The 20,590-nt window shown below is 43.0% G+C and overlaps 1 protein-coding gene across 2 annotated transcripts; it reads right to left on the reverse strand.

Annotated features, from left to right (window-relative positions):
- On the reverse strand, nucleotides 1–19,944 carry ano10b (anoctamin 10b). Of its 2 annotated transcripts, XR_006035251.1 has the most exons (14): nucleotides 19,648–19,944; nucleotides 14,968–15,214; nucleotides 14,591–14,764; nucleotides 11,879–12,019; nucleotides 11,446–11,565; nucleotides 10,451–11,101; nucleotides 9,822–9,877; nucleotides 9,452–9,526; nucleotides 9,139–9,303; nucleotides 8,685–8,876; nucleotides 8,329–8,466; nucleotides 7,666–7,782; nucleotides 2,315–2,382; nucleotides 1–607 (listed from the first exon to the last, which is right to left on the reverse strand). XR_006035251.1 is itself a non-coding variant. In XM_042111408.1 (13 exons), exons 2-13 carry the CDS (start codon nucleotides 15,203–15,205, stop codon nucleotides 2,374–2,376), a joined length of 2,076 nt encoding a protein of 691 aa, XP_041967342.1. In that variant the 5' UTR covers nucleotides 15,206–15,214; nucleotides 19,648–19,944; the 3' UTR covers nucleotides 1–2,373. The 2 variants fall into 2 exon arrangements, 1 of the variants encoding a protein (XP_041967342.1); XM_042111408.1 differs by having other exon boundaries at nucleotides 1–2,382.
- Between the last annotated feature and the right edge of the window lie 646 nt (nucleotides 19,945–20,590).

Below are 20,590 nucleotides of genomic sequence, written 5' to 3' on the forward strand. Positions count from 1 at the left end.
CCCTGTAGCAGAGTGTTTATTGTGACAATTATTTTGTGATTGTACAGTGAATGACAATGAAACGGCACACAGAAGCTTTGTGTGTGTGTGTGTGTGTGTGTGTCCTGGCTGCTATGTGTTTACTTGAACCATTTGATTTAATAGTTAATAGTAACAATTTATGTAAATAATAACTGGATCTTACTTGAATCAACTGACAAATTACACAGAGTGTGTGTGGAGTTTTCCCTTCTAAGCCAGCACTTCATTTAAAATGTGAAAGGTAAAGATCTGCATAACACACAACATTCCTCAGGTAATACCTGGGAAGTTTGGTAATGCTGACGTGTAGGTGTTCCAGTATTTGATGATTTTGAGTTTTAAGAAAAGGTGTATTTGGAAACACTTCAAGTAAGTACAGAGGAGTTCAGTACATCTGCAGTAAAAGTGAGTTTGTGTTTTAACAACACTCAAGCCTATATAACAAGTAGGATGCTTTCATCATATTTTAGCTACATGTGTCCTGTTACAGGTAAATTTTTTACATTCTTAAGAGCACCAAAAACAAAAGGCACTGGGTCATTATGTGAAATCAGCCTGATTTTGTTTGATGTCCAGGTAGATGCTCCTGGTAGAAAATGTAAAAAAAAGTCAACTGATTGGTGTTTTCACAGATAAATCCATATTTAAGCTTATGTCATTTGACCGGGAATGACATTATAAAGTATGTTGATTGTTTGCACTCCAAAAACCATGTTTGAGTCTGAAGTTGTTACTAAGATAACCTGGTCTGAAGGCCACTTCTCAGAAATTGGGGTAGGTGTCTCAGAAATACTCACAATTTGGAGGTATAACTTTGCAGACATTCGTTTTAGATGTAGAGGCACACAATATAAGTGAATAAAGGAAATGTGAGGGGGTCAAGTGGGAAGGTTTTTCAAAATTGGCTCATTTCATATGGAATGATCCCCCAACAACTTAAATTAGAGGAGATATCTGCAGCTATCTGATATCTGCTCTTACATTTTCATCCTGAGGGTCTAAGAAATGTTTCTGAAGTTAAATATTCATTAAAAAATAATTTGGAAAATAAAAAAAATAGTTTCCTATTTCACCACACACAGAACAGCCTTAAATCCAATCAAGAGCTAGCAGTTGACTTAGCCAACACTTTGAAGATTGAAGCAAACTGAGGTCAATTCACTTCGAGAGACATATACAGTGAGAGAAAGCACACGTGACAAAGTGATTACCGGTAAATAACTTAAATACTCAATGTACCTCTGGGAGACTGTGAGAGCTCCTGCAGGCTGCTTCCAGATGCTTTTGTTTGGCTGACTCACCCTAGTCTTGCAGGCTGACCCCAACCTTTGGTTGACCATGAGCGCAAACATCACTAATTATATGCATACACCATAGACTTAAACTAATTATATGCATTAGCTCCTTACAGTCAGAGCACATAAGAAGAGCATGCCTTCCTCAGTGAAATCCAATCCCAAGCTCCAACGTACATTTAATACTTAATGAGCATGGCTAAAAACGTTAAGGCAATAGGCTTCTCCTCTCTCTTGTCAGCTATTGTCTGGCTATAGTTATGTTGTTATGTATAGTTATGTTGCTTAGTAGTTTTGAAGCCTTAATGTCTGCTTTCATGGCATTAGACTCTCTCAAGTCACACACTTTGTGAGAGATTACAACTCAGTTCTCTTAAGTGGTAAACACCCAGAGGATGCTCATTTCACACGCCACACCAAGGCTGTAAGTGTGAAACCAAACTTCACTAAAGTTCACTCAAGCAAGTGTCCAGGCAGTCTGCAAACATATTATAGGCTATGGTGAGACGCAGCTATCTAGCTTCATCATGCTTTGGCAAGACAATAACAAAGCATTACAGTATACTTCAATGCAGTGATATGTTTTTGTGTGGTGTTGATTATCAGTGATTATCAGAGATGTAAAAGTCCAGCTTTAGAAAGTAAAAGTCCTGCCATGTATTGGTTCTACCTGTGTGCTTAACACAGGTGATTTCACTAATTACCTGATCTACCTGGCTTAAGAGCTGTGGTGATTAGAATCAGCTGATTAAGTGAATGGTTGGAACAAAAATGTGGCAGGACTTTTACATTTTGAAGCCAGACATTTACATCTCTGATGATTATGATGGTGGTGTGGTGTGGTGGTCCTCTGTAGGAGGAAGCATAGATACGATATCCATGTGTAAGGCTTCATCTTCCTCTCCCTCCACCACATCTCTATCTTCTCCATCGCCTTCAATCTCCATCTGTCGTTAGAATCTTTGTGACAGGTTGTGCTATGGGTGGCTGTTGCTCACCTCTTGCTGGACGAGGCTGCTGGCGATGCACCAGCTCCTGTCTCCTCTCTGTGTGGATTTCAGAGCTTCTGCAAGTCAGAGAGGAAAAACATGGGAACACAACACGTACAGATGAAGTCTGTACAGTGGAAGAAAACAGAGGAGGAACAGCTATAGGGGCACAGCACAACAGACTGGGGGTAGGTCTGCCCCCTACTGGCTATGGGAGGATAGGAGCAGCCAGAGCAACCAGAGCAACCAGAGCAGCTTCTGCTTTTGCCTATACCTCTGCCTCTGCCTATACCTATACCCAGTGGTTAAAGTGGGATTTGGCAGGTGGGGGAACCCTAAAATCCAGTGTCGGTGCAACAGGGAAAAATGACTCACCTTTGGACAACATATTGTGTATGGTGGTGTAGCAATACTTTTTGGACAAGAATTGATAGCTTCTTGGTCACCTCTGTACACACGGAAAATTAACTCACCATTTATTATGACCGCCGCTAGCGAAGCGGTCATATAGGGATTGTCAAAGTTTTTTTTTTTTTTTTTTTTCCCCGTCATCTACTTCCTGAATTTTTGGTCAACGATACCCGGGACACCGAACCACCAGGGCACATGAAATTTGGTGGGTATGTAGCCTCACTAGACTTTTACGGAAAAAATTCGTTTTGTCCCCGGGGGCCACTCCCCCCCCCCCCCGTGCTGGGCCCCCCAAACCGCAAAAAAAGCAGTTTTTCCTAAATAACTACCTGAATCGTGGCACTGAGGATGAAGAATCTTTTATGGTATGTTGGTCTCAAGGGCCCACATCAACCTGGCCCATAATCACTCATTTGTGATTTGCACCCCCCCGGTAAAAAATGAAAATGCAATATTATTCTGCTTTAATCGCCCCTCTCTTCAGTTAAGATGTTCAGAACTGCACCAAATTGTATGTGTATGATTGACCTGGCATTCTCTGGGGGTATGCCAAGTTTTGTAGAATTTCATCCATGGGGGGGTCTAAAAAAAATTAGGTTATGTGTACATTTAGTGACTGTACACTCATTGGCCTGTAGATGGCGGTGCACACATATTCACATGCACACACACACAGGCACCCACATACTATCGGTATTAGAACGGCTGATACATAATTACAAATTCAGTAGGATTAAAAGAAATCCAAAATAAATATGCATCATCATCATGGCTGCATTTCCAGTATTGGCGATAAGTAGTCGTTTATCCACTAGATGGCACATCGTTGCAGTGAGACGTAATTTTGTTGGAAGTTAAAAGTGGGTTGGAAAAACAATGGACGCTTCCTACAAGGACTGTACCGCAGAGAACGTCTAATAAGGATAGGACGATGTTCTCATGAAATGTAATTCCCATTTCTTCTTGAAGCCGAAATAAATCTGAGGATGTTTATCGGACATGCTTGGTTTTTACTGCAGGTACGTTAATCTTATAATATCAATAAGGACCTAGGTAATGTTACTGTTAGCGTTGGTTGAGTGATGGAGGCCAATTTGATTGATTGCATTTGTAGAAAACATGCGGTTATACCAAGCAAATTGATAGCAGCACTGTAATTGTATCTTTCGACTGTCATTTGTTGCACGTGCTACAAAAATCATTCTGTGCAATGGAAGATTTACCAACTTTACACCGGTCTGATACAGTTTTGCCTATACATGCGTGAGACTGAGATGCCTGTTTATTTTGTTTTAAGTGCGTGCAGGATGTGAGAGGGGAATCGATGTGGTTTGATTCCAGCTTGGTAGTTAATTGCGAAATTAAAAAGCACGTGTGTGTGAAGTATCCAAACAATGACACCTTCATTTCATTATTGCTGCTTTAGCAACACACCTTAAGCTACTGTGTAGTGGGTCCCATTTAGAAGTGGCTACTTCATTCACGCTTTCCTTGACTCATGGAGCTGCTTGAATTTTATTACAACTTTTCGCCACGATATGGCAGTTTAAGTCCGTTTGATACTGTAAGGCGTAAGCCATTGGTTTCCAAAGGAGATTTTATTTGTGTCGCCAGCATAGCCTATTAACAATTTATGTTGTAAATAGGCATACCTTATAAGCCTACCTGTAGCTTAGGGAAGCTAACAGCTTTCTATTAGGATCTAGTTTGTTAGTTACAGTTTTGTCATAACTCCCTGATGCATTTTTGCATTTAGAATAGCCAGAGCGTGGATATCTCAATCGGAAAATTAAACAATATCGGGTGCCTATGGACTAGGCTGGGTGAACCCAGCCTGATCTGCCCGCTATTTATTTTTTGATTTCTTAAAAGATTGAGCTTGGTCTGGTGAAAGCCAGCCATGGACCTCAGTTACACAATGCAAGGGAACATGAATCAGCCTATATTTGCACGAACAATAACGGACAACAGCTCTTCAACTTTGGCCCGTTAAAATGTGTATTGAACAGTCTAGCGACGCATTTCATCAAGGCCCATTTGGACATGTCCGTTATTTGCACCACTGGTTAGATGTAAAACAGCATTTCGTTTCAGACTACTGTTACTTAATTTGTGCATTGACAATAAAGTATTACATGAACTAAAGATGACTAAAATTTTATGTAGAAGAAGAAACATTCACAAAAAATCCATCCATCCAAAAATGACCTTTGTTTTTGATAGCTGTTGATGGACGGCATGGAACTGACAGAGATGTTTTTGTTTATAAATAAATAAATAAATAAATAACATTAGGCTGATACCTTTTGCTTTTCCCAAATACAATGTAGCCTACAGGTGTAAGTGACCTTTCATCAATCCAGTTGCAATGGATGAACTGTGATGAACTGCCCTACTTGTGATTGTTTAGAGATTTTAAAGGTTTTATAACAATGCTACATCTTCTTTGGCTATTCTACAATCTATTCACCTTTTCAGCACCAGTAGGCTACTTTCTGTGCAGCCGCACACACACACTCAGGCATGCCAAACAAGCATACACAAAAGTTTCAAGAGTGGGGGATGGAGTAAAATATGGAGACAAATTGAAGTGTGATTTATTTTCGCGGAACGGATGTACAGGACTGAGCGGCGGTCATATTTTGTACCGCTATGCGGCACATCTAGTTTTAACAATATCATCGCGCTATATCGTTGGTATGAAAGAATATATTTATTATTAATTTATCTGCGTTCCTCTCTGCCCCAAGACTTCCTTTTTAACATTCCATATGTTATCTTAATGCAGAGGATGTAGATTGGGGCCCAAATAGAATGTTCAAGCATTGTTTTTGTTTACCTTGTTGAAAGGGTCTATAAAGACAGATAGAGGAGTCTATACCTATACCTTCATCACTGCCTCTGCCTATTCCTCTGCCTATACTTCTGCCTCTGCCTCTAACTCTGTACCTCTATACCTCTGGACTAGCCAGAGCAGCCTCTCTGAGCAGCTCAGTGGGTGGAGGGGTGGAGGATGTTGTGAATTCGTTTTTTGTGATTGATGACGTTATGGGTCAGGGGGTCATGAGTTACGCATCGAACTTTATTAATCTATGAAGCCGCGTGTTCTTTCCCCTCACCAACATATATAGCATAGGACAGAGGACAGGTGTGTTGGAGGAGACCCTACAGGTGTGTAGGACAGAGGACAGGTGTGTTGGAGGAGACCCTACAGGTGTGTAGGACAGAAGACAGGTGTGTTGAAGGAGACCCTACAGGTGTGTAGGACAGAGGACAGGTGTGTTGGAGGAGACCCTATACAGGTGTGTAGGACAGAAGACAGGTGTGTTGGAGGAGACCCTACAGGTGTGTAGGACAGAGGACAGGTGTGTAGGAGGAGACCATGTGTAGGACAGAGGACAGGTGTGTAGGAGAAGACCCTACAGGTGTGTAGTAGGAGGTCCAGGGTTTCTGTCATCTAAAATCTTCAGTAGTCTGTACCGATCTCATACGCATCTCATCACCTGCATGTCAGGGCATCATAGTTGTTACCAGGGTAGGAATTTCACGACGGCCATGGACGTCGTAGCCCCTTGCATTGGCCGTGAGGCCCCTTTGAAAATCAGAGGTTTACAGGCCACGGTGGCCTTGGTGCCCCCTTCTTTCAATATTCTGTTTTGCGTCCTACTAATAGCGATTTTTATTTAGCCTGTGGCCTGTCAAAATAATCTTAGCATTCACAGCGCAAATTAATTTAGTCATTTACGCAGTAGAGAAAGTGGCAGCGCAAGAAAGAAAGTGCGTCCAAATTCACCCATTCTCAGTTGAACTACTCGCGAAGTAGCCTATTCATCACACAGACATCACACGTATCACATGAAAGAGCTTTTTCTCAGCTTTTAAACAATGTTAGCCGATAATTGCTGTGTTGAACGGTTGGCAAGAAAAGTAAATAATATAATTCAATTTAATCATACATTCTACTGAAGGTTTTGCGTCCCATGATCTCCATACCCATTCATCTCGGTGTAATACTTTACGAACCCTTCTTTTAACACATGACAACCCAATATCAGAATAAACAGGAGACCTTACCGAACACAAAGGTGTAAAGCAGTCCCCTGTACAGTTAGCCGTTCCAGAGTAATCCAGTTTTGAATTTGCAGTAAAGTTCGACATACATGGATGTCTCCAAATTTGGGCTTTAAGTTTTACAATGTGTTTAAATTGTTCCACATGATTTCATAATGGGCCAAATACAAAATAAATGTTACAAATATCGCCTATATATTGGTAAATCAGAGGACAGCTGACTAAGAGTTTGTAAAAGTAGCCTTAATGATCACAAAATGCTAAGCATGCATCTAGACTATTTGAGTTTCTTAAAGCTGAGCTGTGCTTAAATTGTTCAATACATAATTTCATAACAGGCCAAATATAAAATAAATGTTATATATAGCCTAGATATCTGTAAATATTAGATAGTCAGATGATTCACAGTTCTATGTAATATGTCATGTTTTCATTTCATGTTTTTGTAATGTTTCATACAGTGATGCAGGTCTACTGCAGTGAATAGGCTAAATACAACTTTGATAATTTTTATAGCCTACTACTAATAGTTAACTTTGGCCTTGGTGCCCTGACATGTGGCCTTTGTGCCCCCCACCAAATATGCCCAACTGAAGGCCAAGTGGCCTTGCCCCCAGAATGGTGAAATTCCAAGCCTGGTTGTTACCACGTTATTACCAGCGCTGTGGGGAGTGACAGTGAGGGGCTGTGATCACACAGTCCAGGCTGCTGGAGTGGGCAGTTAAGAACTTAAACAAACAGCGATATCATGCCCTTTTTAAGATCACAGTAATCGGTCCGACCTCAAAACTTTACCAGCCGACCAGGAAATCTCCCAATTCTCCCAATTACCACTCCACTACTGCAGGTGTGTAGTGGGACAGGTGTGGCTCTCTTACCTGCTCGCCCAGGGCGCGCATGGAGTGGAACTCAATCTTCTCCCTCTGGATCCTCACCCAGTCTGGCTCATCCGGAATGATGAAGGCCACGACCAATTTCACCACGATGAGAATGTGCTGTCACACACACACACACACACACACACACATATAAGTATGAAAGTATAAAAGGCATTTCACACATGGTGGAATGTACTGTAGGTCGTTGAGACTAAACTGTTTATTTCTCTTCTGTAAATACAGAGCTTTTAGTTGTCGCATACCTTTAAATAAAAAGGAAAAATATAAGAATAAGCTAATTAATTACTATTACTAAATTATTAAGTAATTTCCAGTGAATTGTACTGTATGTGTTGTGTATAAAAAACATGACTGGAACATGAAAGAAATGCATCCCCATGTACAGTATAGCGTGCATCAGTGTATTAACCTTATTGCTGAAGAAATTTTGTCAAATCAATGTATAAAGCTCAGTTAATGGACAGGGAATTACAGTAATAATGTGAAAGCAATTTTACATTTAACATTGTGAATGTGTACCTTCAGTGTTGTCAGTGTAGTATTGTGTAGTATTATGTGTGTAGTATTATATCTGTGTACAGTACTTCCAGTGTTGTTGTGTAGTATGTGTAGCATTGTGTGTTTAGCATTGTGCCTGTGTACCTCCACTAGAACAGCCACCACAAGAAGCTGTGTGCCATTCAGCCCCGCCTCCTCAGAGAATTCTTGTAACCGTGGAGACATGAGCAGCAGCCAGCAGTTTGACATGACTGACATAAAACCCAGAACCTCGAACGCCGCCTGTAACACACACACACACACACACACACACACATACGCACACACACACACACACATCACAAATTACACATGTTGCAAATGGATATACACCCAAACCACAAATGTACATAAAATACAAACAAGTATACATTCATATATATATATATACACATCTATACACACACATAATCACACATTCACACACATACACACACACTAGCTGTACCCTAGGCCCATACCTGCCAGACCCCCATGCTTGCGGTGGGTGGGTGGAAGGGCTTGCGGAAGAGCTTGCAGAGCTTGAACGCGTCAGTGCGGAGCTCCGTGAGGTTGTTGAGCAGCAGGAAGAGCGCCGTCAGCGGGTACACACACGAAAACAAACTCAGGTAGCCGAACTGCACCAGCAACTCAATGTACTCTGAGAACAGACCCTGAACGATACACGACACACACACACACACACACACACACACACACACACACACACACACACACACACTCACACACACACACACACACACACACACACACACACACACACAATGAACATTGATTGTAGTGATGACATCAGTGGTAGTGGGAGTGATAATTGTAATGATGGTGGTCGATTATGGTGTGATGGTGTGTAGTTGTGGTGATGATGATGGTGATGCTGATGATGATGATGATGATGGTGACGAAGGTGTGACTCACGGGGAAAGTCGGCAGGTTGCTCTGGGCTATTATGGCGTCGACCTCAGGGTCGTCATCCTCCTCTTTGCGCTCAGGGGCGTTAAAGATGCGGTCAATGGCGAATGGCACGGCCACTTCAGTCAACTGACTCACCAGCTGGGTCACAATCAACAGAGAGGCCAGGCGCTACACACACATACAGACACACACACACACACACACACACACACACACACACACACACACACAATGATTTCCACAAGCTGATTCACAATACTGGTGGTAGTGTGTGTGTGTGTGTGTGTGTGTGTGGGGGGGGGGGTCAAGGACACACCTTCCGAAGTAGAGGCAGGTCCTGCTTCACAAACGCGATGTGGAACAACACCGCAAAGCAGTTGAAGAAGGTGAACTGATACAGAGAGAAGAACAGAGAAAATAATATTCTACGCAACATGTGAAAATGAGAGAGTGTGTGTGTGTGTTGCACATGCAAGGGTAATGGCGGATGCCGGCCCAATGCTGGCCCACAGCAAACACTAAAAACATCTCGCCTGTCGTAACTGCCATTGAAAATGCAGAAGAAGATGTTTAATATGCAGCTAAAACGACTCTTTATGTGAATGTGTCTCTATGTAGGTGTGTGTGTGTGTGTGTGTGTGTGTGTGTGTGTGTGTGTGTGTGTGTGTTTATATGTGTATACTCACCACAATAACTTTGGTGGTGTGGTGATTCTGGAAGGCTGATTCTTCTCGGTGGTTCTCTGATGAAAACAGACGCTTAGTTAGAGCTCCCTAAAACTGCTGTCTGTTTAATGAATGTTTAACATTCGTGTGTTCTGTCATGCGAATGTGACTCTCACAGAATGGGATGCCCAGAGGGGGTTCCAGACAGCAGTGCATCTGGTATGGGGGTGTGTTTCAAATCTGTTATCAGTGTTTACTCGTGCAAATGTACCAGAGACCATGAGCAAGAGAGTGAGAGAGAAAGAAAGATACAGAGAGCGAGAGTATGTGTGTGTGTGTGTGTGTGTATCTGTGTGTGTGTGTGTGTGTATCTGTGTGTGTGTGTGTGTGTGTGTGTGTGTGTATCTGTGTGTGTGTGTGTGTGTCTGTGTGTGTGTGTGTGTGTGTATGTGCATGTGTGTGTGTGTATCTGTGTGTGTGTGTGTGTGTGTGTGTGTGTATTTGTATGTATGCGTGCGTGTGCATTGGTGCATGTGACTGTATGTGTGTGTGTGTATTTGTCTGCATGCATGTGTGTGTGTGTGTGTGTTGGTGCATGTGAGTGTGTGTGTGTGTGTGTGTGTGTGTGTGTGTGTGTGCGTGCGTCTTACCCCACTCCGTTAGCGTTAACGCCACTTTGCCGTAGGCTGTGCCCAGGATGTTGGTGTAGACGATGTGGGCCACAGACGGCACGTAGAGCATGACCCTGCTGACCAGCGATTGGCTGCTCTCGTGCCAGCCCCGTGCCAGACTCTCTGCCCAGTAGAAACCCGCCATGCCCAACACGACCAGCCCCAGGAACACAACCACCAGGGGCAGGGACACTAGGGCCAGCCGCAGCTGCCGCTGCCATGCGGGGAAGAGGGGCTCCGTGCGGTTGGTCACTGGGTTGGTCCCCAGCTCGCCACGGAAGGCGGGCCGTGGCTCGGCGAAATGCTCCGTCAGGCGATCGGTCCCCCAGTGGTACGCAAGGGTGGAGCTCCGCCGCTTCCACAGCTCCAGCAGGAGCGTGGACCACAGCATGCTCACCATCGCCATGACGACCAGCCCGCCGGGTGACGCCCACTCCGGATCGGAATCCGACTCCGTCGTCGCTGCTGGCGGCTCCTCGGTGTCGTCCGGAAGGGCAGCCTTGCCCATCTCGTGTGGCATCATTGCCAACACGGTGCCCAGAAGAGCCATGGGCATCAGAGCACGTGTGTAGAAGTCCAGGAAGCTGAAGTAGAATGCTACCGATCCACCAAAGTAGGACTGGATAGAATCTGAGGTAGAGAGAGGAAGACATGGAGGGAGAGAGACAAGAGACATACAGAAGAAAAGACAAAAGAGGAGAGGAGAGGAGAAGAAAAGAGAAGAGAAGAGAAGAAAGGGAAAGAGGAGAAGAGATGAGAGGAAAGGAGAGGAGTGGAGAGGAGAGAAGAGAAAATAAGAGAAGAGAAGAAAAGAGGAGAGGAGATGAGATGAGATAAGATGAGCAGAGTGGAGAGAAAAGAAGAGAAGAGAGGAAGAGATATTGCTGATAGTGAATGGAACGTCCCAACTTGTTATCTGTGTGTATGTATGCATGTGTGTATGTATGCATGTGTGTGTGTGTGTGTGTGTGTACCCAGTGGCTGTCCCCAGAGTCTTGTGTGTGAGTACCACTCCTTCCTCAGAGCAACAAGCTGCTTCTGGTTGTGCAACGGCAACATGTCCACTATCAAACCAGCCTTCCGCAGTCTCTGAACTACCACAGAGAACAAAGAGGGGGAAGAGGGAGAGAGAGAGAAAAAGAGAGAGAGAGATAGAGAATAGAGAGAAAGGGGGAATAGGGAGAGAGAGAGAAAGAGAGAAAGAACAAGAGAGGGGGAATAAGGAGAGGGAGAGAGAGATAAAGAAATGGAATAAGGAGAAGGAGAGATAGAAAGAGGGGTGAGAGAGAGAGGGGGGCACAGAAGAGAGACAGATAAAGAAGTTTTCAGTGTACTGTAAGTTTCTTTCTTTGGACCATCATAATCTCTCATATAAGGAGGGTTAGAGAGGAGAAGGACGAGACTTACAGACATTTTCCCAGGACTTGAGAAGCCCCAGAGATGAAGGGACTCCTGGGATTCGTAGGATCCCCAGCGTTTTGAGAGACTCCAGCTCATATTTAATAATATACTGGCGCTCTGCCAGAGTAAGAAACTCTTGCATGTTGTCTGTAATCCATGCACACGCACACACACACACACACACACACACACACACACACGCGCACACACACACACACACACACACACACACATATACTCACACACACACACACACTCACACAACTCACACACAGACACACACACACACACACACACACACACACACAGGCAAACTCAATAATTATAATAATTAATGATGCACCTCAACAATGCACTCTATATGATCATACTGCATTCTGTCTTTACTAGTTATGGACTATGGACTGTCTGATTTCTCAGAACTATGCACATTATGCACGTTAATAATGGACTAACATGATCATACTGCATTCTGTGTTTTTTTTTTTTTTAAGCACTGCTTTAAAGAAAAGCACTGTTTAATGATTGCACTATATATTGGTTAGATGTTAAACTGCATTTCGTTGTACTGGTTGTCCTTACTTGTGCAATGACAATAAAGTTTAAACTAATGTAATCTAATAAACAATTAACACATATAGCAGGATAACAAAGTGAACAGGTTGTACATCTCTAAGTATCAGTTGTGCAGATACCACATACAGTATGCTGATGTATTTGTCTGCAGTAGGTAAGATGGGCTCTGCATATGAATGTCGTTTCAACAAAGTCAGCAGAGGCATTGCAATGTCATGGCTGTATTGAATAGATATCTCAACCCTGTTCAATCCTCCCAAAAGTTTTTTATGCATTGCAATGTCATGGCTGTATTGAATAGATATCTCAACCCTGTTCAATCCTCCCAAAGGTTTTTATGCATTGGAATGTCATGGCTGTATTGAATAGATATCTCAACCCTGTTCAATCCTCCCAAAGGTTTTTATGCATTGCAACGTCATAGCTGTATTGAATAGATATCTCAACCCTGTTCAATCCTCCCAAAGGTTTTTATGCATTGCAATGTCATGGCTGTATTGAATAGATATCTCAACCCTGTTCAAACCTCCCAAAGGTTTTTATGCATTGCAATGTCATGGCTGTATTGAATAGATATCTCAGTCCTGTCCAAATCCTCCCAAAGGTTTTTACGCATTGCATTGTCATGGCTGTATTGAATAGATATCTCAGTCCTGTCCAAATCCTCCCAAAGGTTTTTACGCATTGCATTGTCATGGCTGTATTGAATAGATATCTCAGTCCTGTCTTAATCCTCCCAAAGGTTCTTATGCATTGGGAATGAATGTTCTAACTCCATAGGCAGCTCTGATTTAAAGGAAGGGCGAAGTGCAAAGTCTGTCACCAGTGTCTTGTAAATGAACTAAATTTAAGGTGTGGCACGTGGGACCATAAATGTTTGAGCTTAGCATCCTGTTCATGGCATTAAACCAATAACAGACTGGTTGTTAAATTAGTTAGACTTTAGACTTTACAGTGTGCTATCACTTAACCCTTGTGTTATCCTCAAATCTTACCGACACTCTTTATCCTTGGGGTCAATTTGACCCCAGCTAAATAAACCCTCAGAAAATGATTATAATTCATATTGTTACCCAGTTTTTTTGTGACAGGTACTTAACAAGAGTGTAATAGCCACCATCAAAAGCCCTACAAAACAATCCCACCCCCCACACCCCTTTATGAACCTTGGAACCCTGGCTGGCAATATTGCCCATCCAGTGTCAGCAGCCCAAATGCTTGCTGTTGCTTCCCCTTTTGACTTATACAGTCCTGCCAAAATGACTTATATGTAATAAGTACTTGTGTATGTAATAATGATAATAACAATATGTTCTCATACTATTCAAATAATAATATCCATAATGTGTCAAATATTCATGTATCCTATGTTTCATACAGCTGGGGTCAAACTGACCCCAAGGAACATCAATGTACAAAATATTTGTATAGGATATTGAAAACATATTATTGTACAAATTTCATGCTAACTCTGTTGTACCCTTCAATTGAGGAAAAGTCATGAAACATGAAGCAAAAAAAAAAGTGAACCATATATTTTATGATGTTAAACGTTGCTTGGGGTCAAATTGACCCCAAGGATAACAGGAGGGTTAAATTAGGACCTAGTGTCATCACAGTTAAAAGCTGTGCCCTGTCCCTGTAGCAACTAATCTGTTTTAATACACACGTACTGTATTGGGCCTGCCTGTCTACCTGCATAGGGACTGTGCCTATGTTCCCACAGCCCTATGTTCCCCCAACCTAACCCTAACTCTAACCCTAACCCTTGGAACATAGTGCTGTGGGACCAAAGGGCTGACTCCCCTGTGTAGACTGGGGGGAGACATAACATGAAATTATTTTGTATGTAGACAAAAAAATATACATATCATACATTCCTACCCATATGATGATAACTCCTGATGTTTTACATAACATTTGATTTGAGGTTTATTGGGATTCAACTCCAAACTAATCAATTCAATTTCCAAATATAGTATTCAGACTGGGTTCTTCAACACAATTGCTCAAATTTAGGAATTCAAATGCAGATTCATTTTGAAGCGACACCAGTTTTACTCCATATTTTATGGGGTGGTCACTAAGTCATCTGGGTTTCTGATGAGCTGTTTGTTGTCGTAGGAGAAGGCGGCAGGTCACCTGAGTTTTTGAAGAGCTCCTTGTTGTGCAAGGAGAATGCGGCCATGTTGCCATCCTGGTTGGGTCGGCACAGACCCAGCTCCTCAGTGGCCTGCAGCAGAGTACAGCGTGATGCGGACAGCAGCAGGAAATCATTGAAGTCGTCCTCCCCAGGGTGGACAAGCAGGCCAGCACCTACAGCAGAAAGAGAGAGGTAAAAATGTGGGTTTGATCACCAGGGAGCCCGACTGCTGCCTCTCCTCCCCTACCTGTGTTGTATATCTCTCTGAAGCAACACACTTTCAACAGATGTACACACCCCCGTGCCTCCTGAGACCAGATGCTACTAGTAGTTCATATGAGGGTTTTTCTGTAACTTTTAACCTTTCATCTCTCACCTCCCTGGGTCTGTGGCTTGGACAGAAGCCTCATTATCCAGTTCTTGGTGTTTGACTCCACCGTCTCTCCCAGCTGCAGCAGCACCAGCGGCTCCACCCTATCAGATGCACAGCAGGGGCAGTGGGTGGGACTCCAGCCAGATATCCACCAATCGGTCAGCTTGGGACCACGTCCCTTTTTGGGGTTCTTGCCCTTAGGTGTATCTGGTAGAAGAGGGGTTTCGTCCGAGCAGTCCATGATGGGACTCTACACACAGGGAGCAGATGAGATACATACTCATGAGCCCATCTCCTTTCTGTTCTTTACAGTGTCATATTGTTGTGTTGACCTTCCGCACACACACTATAGAATTCTAAATAGAATTCTAGAACATGTATTCCCACTTGCACTGCATGTAAGGCCTGACTGGCTGCAGCACTCTGGACATCAACAGACATGCCCACTCCAGTCTTGCAGGCTTCCCTAGAGTTTTGATACCTGTGACTAATATCTAGTAGACTTGCCCTATAAAAGGACTCTGTATCTGTTGCCTCGACGTGAGGTATTGTTTGTATTAAAGGGACACCAGGCAACGTTTTCGTGTTAATTAATCATCTTCGTAAGTCGGTATATGGTTAAATGACTCATTATGGGGCGAATAAAGGCTCTCTCGCCCGACCCTACTGCCTGTAGGAAGAATATCCCACTTGCAAGTTCGGTGTATCCTACCCGCCGACCGAAGCAGGATCAGTTTACAGCACAGAACGAAACGCTAGAGATTGTTGCAAACGTGTGTATAATGGCAGAGCCGGCGAATAAGCAGCAAAAAACCCTTGACTGAAGACGCAAAGAAAAGGAAAAGAGCTTCAGACCGAGCGAGGGGGAGTTTTGTAGAGAAAAAGCATCAGGCTTGCCTGGTGTCCCTTTAACTCTACTAAACCGTGTCCATTTGTGGATATACTTTTGAGATTACCTGTTTAGCCTATTTCCAGTTTTGACCTTGCCTGCCTGTTTTTTGACCACACTTGTTTGGATTACGTTTTGGATTGTTCGCCCTGTCTTTGGATTCCCTGTGTACTGACCTTGGCTTGTTGGATACTCTTTGGATTGTGGACTTGTTACCTTCACTGAGTAAACAAAACCAAACTGCACTTGAGTCTGAGATTTTAATTATCATCACACTGCAGTGCATTTACATTTTACTTTTATTCATTTGGTGGACGCGTTTATCCAAAGCAACTTACAGCAATAGGACATTAGGCATTTTAACATTTCAGCTAAAGAGCTACAGTTGTAGCATTAGAATAACATTTAAGATATTAAAATGTATGCATTTAAGCTATAGAGCTACAGTTGCAGCATTAGAACAACAATTAAGCTATCAACATTTAAGCATTTTTACATTTAAGCTACAGAACAACAGCTACAGCAATATAATAACATTTAAGGTACAGTGCAGAGGAGACTATAGCTAGGAATTACCACTGCATCTGTCAATACTAGTATTAGAGGATTGGAGTGCCTACATAGTAAGTACAAGTCAAAGTATGGTAGGAGGAGAGGTGGTAGAAGAGAATGTAGAGGAGGAAAGAGAGGGAAGTGGAGAGGAAGGAGGGAGAGAAGGGAAGAGTGTGCATATTAGGTGTGTGAGGCTGTCAGAAGCGCTAGGAGAGAAGGTATTCTTGGAAGAGTTTTTGAAACCAGAGAGGGACGCCCCTGCTCTGATGGGACTTGTCAGATCGTTCCACCGTCGGGGGACCACAGATGATGGCGGCAGTGCCAGGCGACGCTCCTCGGAGGAGCGCAGCAGCGGAGGGGCAACATAAGGCTCTATGAGAGCACCCCGTCAGCCCTATGAGAGCAGTACCTATCTCTGTAGCCCGTCAGCTATGAGAGCAGTACCTATCTCTGTAGCCTGTCAGCCCTATGAGAGCAGTACCTATCTCTGTAGCCTGTCAGCCCTATGAGAGCAGTACCTATCTCTGTAGCCTGTCAGCTATGACAGCAGTACCTATCTCTGTAGCCTGTCAGCCCTATGAGAGCAGTACCTATCTCTGTAGCCTGTCAGCTATGAGAGCAGTACCTATCTCTGTAGCCTGTCAGCCCTATGAGAGCAGTACCTATCTCTGTAGCCTGTCAGCTATGAGAGCAGTACCTGTCTCTGTAGCCTGTCAGCCCTATGAGAGCAGTACCTATCTCTTCACAGCTGCTGACACACGTTTCTTGGTGTTTTATCCCAACGTTGTCTTCAAGGCAGCACTGCCTGGAAGGCGCTATGGTTAGGCATGGGTTAAGATTAAGGGTTAGGTTTAGGTTTAGGATAAGGTGCCTTTAAGTCGACGGTGGCGACAAGAAACAGAAGCCAGCTGAAATTTAATTAATAAAGGACAGTAAATTGAATTAATATGGCACGAGTGACAGTGGCGTTGACCAAATTTGTGTATAGGCTGAACTGAGTATCTAAAATTTAGCATAAAATGTAGTACTTATCATCTAATAATTCAACAGAAAATTGTATGAATATTAGAAGCATCTGACCTAACTCTTATCCTTCATAACAGCTCACATGAGGCATAAGGAGCATGAATAAATTAAGAGTATACACAAAGCTCACTTCCCAGGTTGCCCTACAAAGATAGTAGTAAGTACAAGCCAGTACAAGCCAGTACAAGTACAAGTATGGTAGGAGGAGAGGTGGGATCGATTCTTTCAGTACACATGAATTGTGCAGTTCTGCAACACTTTTCCCCTAGCATGTTGATTGTATGCACTGTTAGTGTGAGTAAGCATGTTTGTGTGTGCATAACATATGTATAACATTTTTGGCCATTTGCAGAAGAGGTCTGTTGTATTATTCATACACACACACACACACACACACACACACACACACACACACACACACACACGTAAACACACACACACATGCACATTTGCCTGCAGTGCAATGATACTTTCAGTTGCTACCATGGAAACTGATGACAAATGGATGCATTCATCAGTAAAGTACAGATGATAAGAAAGTCACACCATAAATGCAAAAACCCAGACGTCTACTTTCCATACACTTAGACACACACACACACACACACACACACACACACACACACACACAAAGTAGAGACGTACATGGTCATGAGCATATGCAGGCAGAACACACACACACACACACAAACACACACACACTCACATGTCTGTGCATTAAAACACAAGGAATATTGAAACAAAGGGTTTGATGTCACACAGTAGTACTGGCCACAAGCACACAATGTATTCACTAAGTTAGTGTGTGTATACACACTGTATTCGCTCGAAATGTTCTTTAAAGTACAGAACTATTTCTAACACATTTACGAAGTGGCTAGGCAGAGGCACCAAATGTAATGGAAAGGGTTTTAGTATGTTGTGCTGCTCTGACAGTCCACTGTTATTGACTGTTAGTCTACTGTTTTTGAGTTTGGAGATGTACCGACTCCACAACTGTTGCACTTCCCAGCCAGTTGGTGTAATAGTTTGGTCACTATGAATCAGTGACAATAACTCAAAGACAAACCATCCAAATGGATGACTTATTTAGAAATTGAAACTAGGTAGTATTTTAATTATTTAACATCATCACTACCACACTTATGGTGAGTTTAATCACAGTTGAATCATTTTGAATATGTCTGAAACTGGTGTGTGCACAACCTCTATCAATGTAAATACAAAAAAAAGTTTTTTTAAAAAGATCAGGTTGTCACATTACCATCCAATCAGTTAAGCCAATTAGAAGACAATTATTATGACATTATCAATCGTTTCTTATTTAAAATGTGCAAAATTGGAAATGTCCTTGTTACCATAGCACTGAAATATTTCACAGGTCAGAGAACATAGACACATTTAAAGTCTAGAACAAACCTGTAAACAGAAAAAAGAAAGGAAAATAGCAAACTCAAGTGTTATAAGCGATATAAGCCTGTGAACTCAAGCCCTTGTGCTGTCCTTGTGTGAGCAAAGGAGTGTGCGTAACCTTAGCTAGTCCTGTCTCCTCAGTTGATGCCTTTCAGCACAACTAACTTCTCAAACAGTGTTATATTCAGACGCCGCCTATGGGGCCTGTTAATCAGTCCAGTAAAGGAAAATAAACGCTCTACTGGAGCACAGGGGCTTGACCATGCGAGGGTGCCACAGACAGACAGAGACAGAGATTTTGTGCTTTATAGATAGTTAGACAGATGTCATCACAGTGTTTCACAGAAAGTATTTTACAGTATTTTGAAAATACAAAAATACACAACACTGAAGTATTTTGATACAAAATACGAAGGCATTTTCATCATCTCAATAAAATACAAATTACGAAATATTTGAAATACGTATTTTAAATACATGTATCAGAAATACTGCCCATCCCTGTGTGTGTGTGTGTGTGTGTGTGTGTGTGTGTGGCTGTTCCCTGAAAGCTCTCCCTCCTCTGTCTCTTTTCTGCCTCTCATGGAGGACTTGTTGTCAAAACATTCAGACATCTCGTGGAGGACCACTGTCTTACTCAGCAGACTGCTTCCTCTACTACGCCCCACACCGGAAGTAAACAATCAGAAGAGAAAGTAAGAGAGGGGGACATGAGGCAAACAGAAGAAGGGAGAGAGACAGAGAGACTGTGTGAAAGATAAACGGATGTCAGCGACAGATGTGTGACGACGGTGTTGTGTTACCTGTAGCAGATCTGGGGTCCTCTCGCTGAGGTCCTGCCACACCCTCCCCCTCTCCTCTGAGAAGTGTTTCTACAGTACACGGGGGCCGAGAGTCGCACACACACAAACCAACATGCACACAAACACACACACACACAGACTCTGTCGCACAGACACAAACACAAACACTCAGGCCTTACGCAGGACCACCGGCCCCACCCACATCATCTCTCTCTCTCTCTCTCTCTCTGTGTCCCTCTCTCTTACACTCCCAGGCAGAGTGTTTAATACGCCTCTGGGCGGGTGGAGCTGCAGAGCGGAATGCAGTGAAACTCCTCTGGTCAGGCCTGCCTCATACATCACAACTGCCCTGGGTCCTAAAGCCTTCCAGATCACAGCCCCATTCACAGGCCTGTAAACATCTCTCCCAGATGACTGGAAAGTGAGTCAGTGAACCCAAATAGTGGCCGCTTGTTAGAGAGATTTATTTGTTCATTCTGGGATTCAGCTAATAGCGCACAGCTGTTCTGTTAGCAGACATCTTGTAACATTTCCATCCATGTGTTATTTGGAAATGCAAGACAAAGTTAAGGTAACAGGTTCAAAAACAGTGGTAGCTGAAGAAAGGAAGACATAGAAGTCAAAGTACAAGGCAAATATTACATTTAGAGCTAAATTACAAAATTAGAAAAATAAAATGTATAGGAGAGAATGTGAAGCATCAAACACACACACACACACAAACACACACACACAGAGACTGAAACTCAAACAAGTACCAGCAGCAGCACACGCTGATAAAGGTCTATAAAACAAGAGCAATTAAAGCTGAGCAATTGGGTACCTAGCAACTATCTCCATGCCATTGAGTAAACAAAGACCTCCGAAAGAAAGTGGCAGTCAAGAGAGTGGCAGGCATAAGAGTAGACTGGCAATAGCATGCAATGAAAAGAGCAAACAACAT

This window comes from Alosa sapidissima, chromosome 11, assembly GCF_018492685.1.
Source record: "Alosa sapidissima isolate fAloSap1 chromosome 11, fAloSap1.pri, whole genome shotgun sequence".
Taxonomy (NCBI): Eukaryota; Metazoa; Chordata; class Actinopteri; order Clupeiformes; family Clupeidae; genus Alosa; species Alosa sapidissima.

Bases quoted from the DNA above. Each gene is read 5' to 3' on its own strand.
- ano10b (XM_042111408.1), bottom strand. From the start codon at position 15,205: ATGGACTGCTCGGACGAAACCCCTCTTCTACCAGATACACCTAAGGGC. The intron at 8,877-9,138 runs GTGAGTCACACC...TGTATCGTTCAG, and splicing joins GCAACCTGCCGACTTTCCCC to GGTCTGTTCTCAGAGTACAT. The intron at 7,783-8,328 runs GTACACAGGCAC...TGTGTGTGACAG, and splicing joins TGGTGGCTGTTCTAGTGGAG to CACATTCTCATCGTGGTGAA.